The following is an 8,209-nucleotide window of genomic DNA, read 5'->3' as shown; positions in this document are numbered from 1 at the left end:
TTACTTTTTGACAACGAACAGTGACTAGATTTATTTTTTTGACAACGAGCAACGGCCAGATTTATTTTTGACAACGAGCAGCGGCTAGATTTATTTTTTGACAACGAGCAACGGCTAGATTTATTTTTTGACAACAAGCAACGGCTATATATATATATATATATATATATATATATATTATTATTATTATTATTATTTTTATTTTATTTTTACAACGAGCAACGGCTAGATTTCTTTTTACAACTAGAAGCGGCTAGCTTGACTGCATTAAATATAAATAAATAATTACCTAAATAATAGCTGATGTAAAAAAAATAACATTAGAAAAGATTTTTACAAATCAATAATGGACATTCTCTTTTGAGATTACACTAATTTATCCAACAAGATTCACAGAGAGTTTTAAGTGTAGCAGTTAAAGTTAATGACCTTTTTCATTTACTTTCATTCTTTCCTGTATTTTGGAGTGTATGAGGTACGTTTAGTGTGAAACGGTCTCATGCAACGTGTCAAATCTCTACTATCTTCACACTTCCATCCCGGCGACCACCCACCCTTATATTCATGACCTTTAACTATACATACACATAATAAATATATAGAACACGAGGATCTTTCTATGGCATTATGTGAACTTCCATTTTCTTTTCTTTCCTTTTTAGGTCAAGAATAAAATGACTTTAAAATTCTTATCTCTTCTTCTTTTCTGTTATTTGTCTTGTATCTCTATAATCTCAACACTTACTCAATTTCACCACCGCTCTATCCCAACCACCCACCCCACTCCACCCCCTCACCGCTTCATTCCTAAAAACGCCAAAAATCAAACCTCATTTCATGTATTATATAATCCTTTTTCATTCAGACATCATTACACACGAAAAAAAGTAGAAGAAAAAAAAGTTAGAGAAAAAAAAAAAAAGAAACGAAGTCTCTTTTGATCATCAATCATGTCTTCTAAAAATGGTGTTGTTGTTGATCATGATGATGAGGAAATGAAAAGTGTAGTTAAGAGTGATTCTGATAATTCTTTGTCTTCTTCCGTTGGTAAGTTAAGTAATGGAGTTGTTGGAGATGATGAAGATGGGGAGGAAGCAGTAAGCAAGGCTGAAGTTGATGAAGGATCCCTCTATTCTTTGGCAACTTTGGAAGCTGCCCTTCCTTTTAAGTCAGTTTTCTTAACCCCTTTAATTTCCCTAAATCTTTTATTTTCTTATTTTTCAGTCACTAATTACATATGTCCTTTTTTGTTTTGAATTTTTATCTGATTTTGAACATTCAATGACAGAGACAGGAATTTTATCACAGGGATTTTGTAGCAATTCTATCGCAAAACTTTAACCTCATTTTTCACTAAACTAGAAATATTACTTGTGTCACTTTGTGTCCTTCCCATCAAATCTTCAGTTCTCAGCCAAGTTCTTTCTATCTGAGAAAGAATTGGATGTAGTAATTTATCTTTAGTATAAGATTCAAAAAATCAGCTACATAAGCTTGGCTTCAGACTAGATAAAAGAATTCCAGGAGATTGAACAACTTTTATATATAATAAAAAGAGTTTTTTATGAAGAAGTCTAACTTTTCTCATATATATATATATATGTATTGGTGTTTATGATGTTTTACGTTTTTCTTTTATTGTTTATAGGCGAGGATTATCAGTTTTTTATACTGGAAAATCAAAGTCATTCGTGAATTTGCTTGAAGTGAAATGTTTGGCAGAGATGGAAAAGGATGAAAGCCCATTGAACAAGAGGAGCCGATTAACTACAACTCAGAATGCGATGTATAAATGGGGTAGCAGCTCAAGCTCTATGCCAGTCTTGACACGCAGTGAAGGCAGTGCTGGGGTTGAACAAGAGTTCAAATCATCCACCGGCAACACAAGCTTTAGCTCCACCAACTCTGCCACCAAGCCATCCATCAAATGATCGTTTAGTTTCGTTTAGTTTTTCCCCTTTGGGTTGTGATGAGGTGTTTTTAAGGTCTTAAGGTTCTTTTTTATCTCTCTTTTCTCTTTTAAGTAAGTGGAGTGTCAAGTTATTAATTAGGGAATGGCATAATAAAGTTTAAAGCTTTCTTTGTTGGATTTGATCATTTTGTGTTAACAAGTGTTTTTAGTGGTATGATTTGATACTTTTTCTCCGAAAGCTAAAGATCATTTTGCTTTACTACAAAATTACAAACTTTATGTTACTAAGTTGAAAAAAGTATAAAGGTAAAATCGTGGCCTAGTGGCCAATGAGGTGTGTTGAGAATCATGAGGTCTCAGGTTCAAATCCCATCAAAGACAAAAATACTAGATGATTTTTCATTTGTCCTAGCCTCAATGGAGGTGCGCGTAAACTGGCCCAGACTCCACGGTTATAGATAAATAGAAATGTAAAAGCAAATTAGTGAGATTGAAGGGAGAAATTGAAAGAAACGGGAGGGATATGTGAAGTGCAAAGCTAAAATCTTTTTCCCTTTATGTGTCGTCTGCATTTAAAGATGAGCATATGTTAACCCATTTTTTGTTCCAATAGTATTTTCATTTTGTTGGAGATCACCAAGTGCTTTGTGATTTTTGCTAAGAAGTCACTTAAACTCGTTCAAGTTTCTTCAATTTATATGGAGGGAAAAAAACTACCTAAAAAGTGTTACAAGAAGCCTTTAAAGCAACAAAAATCAGAAATTATGGAAAAGATCTACAACTTAAAGATGACCCGATGAGATAGCACCGGCAACTACCATTGGTAGGCTATAATAGGCATCTTATCTGCCATTATTTATTTTAGCATTTACCTAAGGAGCAATTTAGACGAGCGATTCTCATGATAAATAAGTATAGTTCTTAATTTGGATATGAATTGAGAACAAGTTTTTGCATTATTTGTCTAATTGTCTCCATATTCTCTTTTATGATCTTTTGAGCTACATTATCATATAATCTTGTGTTCATTACAATATAGTAATTAACGCATGACAAATGGAGAGCTCACTTAAACTCCTTGTGAAGAATGTTCATACTGGGTTTTTATTTAGCTACACCAGACTATAGACGACCACAATTAATTTTTCAATTAGTCAGACCCATTTTTAACATATAAAAATTCGTATGAGATGTTATGAATGCATTTCTTAAACTACAAGTTGGAAATATTTTCGTTTCAGATTCTATCATGTCTATAATTAAAGCAAGTACGAATGAAGGAAAAAAAGCCACATGTTGGATAACATATATAATTATTCAGACAGATTGTGAGATGATTTACAAGATACTAGACGAGGGTTGGAAGCCACCATGGAGTATAGCAGATTGGATTGAGGAGATTCTAGAAATGATAAACAACAGACACATTACTTTCCATCATATTCTAAGAGAAGGAAATAAACTGGCTGATACATTAGCTAATCAAGCTTTGGATGAAAACACAGTGCAGTGTCATACTTTCCAAGACTTGAATAGTATGTGCAGGAAGATTCTCAACAGTGACAAATCTCAAATACCTTATCTAAGGGTCAGGAAGGTTGGGCAGTGATGAACAAGAGTAAGGATGAGAAGGGGGAAAGAAGTAAAAGGAGTAGGAGGAAAAGAGAAGGAGAAATCACCATAATCGAGTCCTTTGGAAGGAGATTAAGGTGGTTTTTTACATTAACAATGGGTATTTTTTTTGCAGGTTTTAAGAATTCATAAAGAGGTACAGAATACACAACAACAGCTTACAAAATTGGTTTACAGTTGGAAGACAAGACTAGGCTGAAAAATAAACAAATACTTTCATCAACACTTGCACAAAGGGATACAAAGGCATACAAGGAAAATATAGAGATACAGCAGTGCAACCAACAACAAAGCAGAGATTATGAGTGACTACGACATAGATGACTACAGATCTAAGCAGAAAAGGCAAAGATTCAATGCATGTCAGCAAGGAAGGGGCACACTTGAACTCATGAAGAGACATGCGCAATGGAGAAATCAAGGTTATGGAAAGATACCTGATGGAAAGGAGGATTGACTAAACAATACAGCTCGTCAGAGCTCAGAAATAATCAATATTCCAAAGCTGAGCTCAGAAATGGCAACAGATAAGAGATTAGAACTGATCCAACTGATGCATCAAAAGAAAACATTAAAACACATGCGGATCGAAGAGGAGGATGAGAAAAGAAATGAGGAACTGAAGAATTTCCCTGAAGCAACTGATGGAGAATCGAATGCACTGCAAAATCAGATCAAATATGCCAGAAATGTGGTTGGCGTCGACTCCGATCATCATTTTTTGCATCGGTGTCAGCTAAGTGTAGAGAGAGACACTCTGAGTAGAGAGAGAAGAAGCGGCGAGATTCTAGGGCAACAAGATAGAGAAATGTCAAATATTAGTTTCCTAATTAGTTTTATTTCATTTTTATGCCTTTTCTTTTATTTTTACGGACTGGACTTTGTCCTTTTTTTTTTTTTTTACTCATAAACAAAACGCCCTACAAGGGCTAAATTCATTTAAAAAAAAAAAAATGTGTGTACTCTTCTAAACTGTTAATAATTTGCATAATTCAGGTTAAATGAACCTAAATGCATATTTATGTATAATAGAGCTGATTATCTTGTGTTTGTTTATTACTCGTGTATCTTCAGTATGGAGATTCAATTGTGAGTTCAAGATAATTAAAGAAACCAAAAGTAGAAAGAGAAGAGGAAGCCCATGAAGAAGAGAGAGAAAGAACAAAAGAGTTACTAATTTGTTCTTCAATCATCCGAATACTAAGAGATATAATTTTTGCATACAAATTGTAATGGAGGAAATCTCCTAGAGTAGGCAGATTATTTTTGAGTAAATCGATACATCAATGAACTATGTCATACCAACAAGGGTTGTGATGGAGTGGTAAGTATTATTTCATTCTTAATTAGAGGTTTCGATCGAGTTCGAGTCCCCCTGGGTATGAAGTCATCTTTATTAGGAAGCGGTTTACTCTCAGTATGAAACTTTATGCCGCAAATCCAAATTCAGTTAGGCCCTAATGTGAAAAAAAAAAAAACTAACTATATCATTCTTTATGTTGTATAGGAGACTAAGGTCTAAGGGTTATATCCTCCTTCATGTTATATTACTTTTTGACTATATACGGGTTGGTCATAGCTAAGGGTGTCAAGTGGGCAGGGCCGGGTCGGGCCATATAAATAGGGGTCATATGGGGCCGGGTCGAGCCATAGTTAGTGGGCAGGGTTGGGGGCCGGGTTGGAGGAGGGAAAGGGGTGTCCGGCCCAGCCCCCTACCCGGGTAGGGGTACGTAGTGGGCTAAGTGGGCCGGGCCGGGTTTTAGTTAGTGGGCCGGGCCTTTTTTTTTTTTTAAAGTTCTAATACAAAAATAGACATTTACATTTACTACTAATAATAAAATTAACATTTACAACTAATGATAAAATTGCTAAACTAAAAAAAGTTTAGTCATCGTCAAATTCAAAAAGCTAGCCGTTGTAAATTTAAAAAACTAGTCGTTGCTAATTTTATTTGAACCCCTAAATTTATGAATAATCGCACTTTGGTCATATTTTCAAACTATAAATACCCCTCCATTCTTCTTCATTTTCACACAATTCTTCCACAATTCTCTCTTTTTGCTATTCAACTAGTGTACATTACTTCACCTCCACCTTCTCCTCGAGTTCGAAGATCAACTTCAAGTGCGGTGTGGATGCATTTTGAGCGAGTAAATGAGGAACATGTTAAATGTCAACATTGTGGTGACATATATCTCCACAAGTCCGGAGCGTCGGGTATTAGCCTATTAGGGGGTGGGGGGTGGAGGGGAGTACCGTGTTTGCGTAGACACTTGTGAAAAGGCATGAAATTGAACTGAATGATTTATCAAAGGTATATTTGTTGAGATAAGTACTATCACAATCTAATATATACTATATACTGAAAATGTATCAAAGGTATATTTGTTGAGAAAACAAGATTGTCTAGCTTTAAAATACAATTTTAAAGAAAACTAAAGTGTTCCGTAAAAAAAGACTCCTATTTTATTGGGATACAATTTTTTTAAAATACTTATTATTAGTAATAAATGTAGTACATATCTTTTTTTTTTTAATTTGAAGTGGGCCGGGCCGGGCCGGTGCCCCGGTGGGCCATCACCCGGGCTACTGGTGGGCCGGGTTGGTGTGCTGTCCACCTTGTCCGGCCCAGCCCCTTAATAAATCCCACCTAGCCCAGCCCCTTACACCTCTTAGTGGGTCTGGGCTGGGCCGATGGTGGGTCGGGTTCAGGCTGGCCCGACCCACTTGACAGGCTTAGTCATAGCCTAAACCCTCCACCAAGTTGATGGTACTTTAACTAAAAAAATACCATTTATTCAAAGAATTAACAGCTTCTTCAGACAAAAGGAGGTTGTTCAGATGGTAAGCACCCTCTGGCTTCAACCTGAAGGTTGTGGGATTAAGTCACCAAGGGAGCAAAAAGGAAAGTTCCCAGGAAAGGGTTAAAAATAGCTTCTTCAGGTTTGGCTCTTTGGTTTAGATAACTTCAATTTTCTTTTCTTTTTTTTACATAAAAGGGTAAAATGTCTTTTAAGTGTGCGAAATTTCATCAAATTTGCCATCTATTAATAGCTTGGCCAAAAATGCTTCTATTAATAGTTTGAGACAAAAATGTCTTATCGTTACTTAATTGGACAAAAAATGCCCTTATTTCACACATAACTTAATTGAACATAATTAGAAGACTAATAAGGATATATTTGGACCTACGTAAATACATTAAAGGGCTTATTTAGTCCAATTTAGTTCTTAATTGCAATTATTCGACGACTTGTGAATTATCATTTATAAAGCAACCTGGTTAAATTGTAGGGAATTTTTTCACCAATTTAAGGCATCACATAAGTACATCGTTTTGCCTAATAAAAATATTATTTTAAAGAACCCTTTTCTTGCTTCTTTTCTTTTTAAATCCCTTTAACTAATAAAAAGTGGGAATTCATATTTCTTCTTCTTAATCTCATTTTATCAGTTAAAATATAATAATTCTATGTATTTTTTAACTGATAATATAAGTCATATATATAAGATCATATTAACCCCATCATTAATTTGCATTTAAATAGCGATTATAGAATATTTTTATTTCTTTATTTTTTCTGAATTGAAGTAGGATAAGCATTTACTAATATTAGTTCTAAAGGTAAAATGACAAAAATAGGTCAATAGTAACTCCATCGATAATGTTTTAAAGATATTTAGTGATTTAAATCAATGTAATGAATTTTCTTGATTTATGACAATATGATTCGTGTGCTTTTACCTAGAACATCTAATTTAAATTGCACGAAATGGCTCAGTTGTGTGCTTTATGTGATATATTAAATTGGTAAGCAAATTCATAACAATTTAATCAAATTGCTTCATAAAAATGCAATTTTACAAGTTATTGTATAAAAGTTGTAAATTAAGTTGGACCAACTATGCCCTTAAAGACGTGTTGATTCAAATATGCCCTTATTAGTCTTCTAATTCTGTTCGGTTAAGTATTTAATGAAATAAGAGCAGTTTTGGCCCAATTAAGTTACAATAGAGACATTTTTGAGCCAAACTATTAACGAGGGGCAAATTTAATAAATTTCGCATATTTAAAGGAAATTTTGGACCTTTTCCTATTTTTTCCCCCTAATATTACAGTAGGGGAATAGAGGGGAAAAGGTGGAAACTACACTACTAATAGGTTTGAACCCTCCGCCTCAACTAAAGAAGACAATGAGCTCACCAAGTGAGCTAAATCCCCAACCTCGTGCGAATAACTTTTTATTCCCTGAGAAGCTGCTAGTTCTTCAGAGAAATAGTATTCAGATTTTGAGGATTCAATCATTTTCTTTCATGTTTCTTTCTTGAAAAGTGAGATCCTAAATCCACTTATCAAGATTTAGAAAGTCTCATGTAAAAGAAGTAATAAAGATGTGTTAAAAACTTAAAAAAGGATCTAAGATGCATATCTCATGTTTATACCTCATAAAAGAAGCCCCTTGTCTAGTTTCACCTGGTGTTTGTGTAAATGCGAGACAATGTTTTAGATGCACTACGAAGATATATAAGTTTTAATGGCGGAATTCTTCAAAGAATCTATGATTTGACATTATATGAAATTTGTCCTTTTTACGTTAATTAAAGCCGCCAAAGAGCTCGCAAGGGCAATGTAAGCCCTTTGTTAACTAAAGCGCCAAACGTTAC

At 34.4% G+C, this 8,209-nt stretch overlaps 1 protein-coding gene across 1 annotated transcript; it reads left to right on the top strand.

The window, feature by feature from the left end:
• Positions 1 to 950: 950 nt before the first annotated feature.
• Positions 951 to 2,371, top strand: LOC132031669 (protein OXIDATIVE STRESS 3 LIKE 4). The gene is made up of 2 exons (XM_059421616.1): positions 951 to 1,168; positions 1,649 to 2,371. Exons 1-2 carry the CDS (start codon positions 951 to 953, stop codon positions 1,929 to 1,931), a joined length of 501 nt encoding a protein of 166 aa, XP_059277599.1. The 3' UTR covers positions 1,932 to 2,371.
• Positions 2,372 to 8,209: the final 5,838 nt, after the last annotated feature.

Source organism: Lycium ferocissimum, chromosome 9 (assembly GCF_029784015.1).
Source record: "Lycium ferocissimum isolate CSIRO_LF1 chromosome 9, AGI_CSIRO_Lferr_CH_V1, whole genome shotgun sequence".
Classification (NCBI taxonomy): domain Eukaryota; kingdom Viridiplantae; phylum Streptophyta; class Magnoliopsida; order Solanales; family Solanaceae; genus Lycium; species Lycium ferocissimum.
The sequence above is the reverse complement of the archived record's forward strand: the minus strand, read 5'-3'. Positions and strand labels throughout refer to the sequence as shown.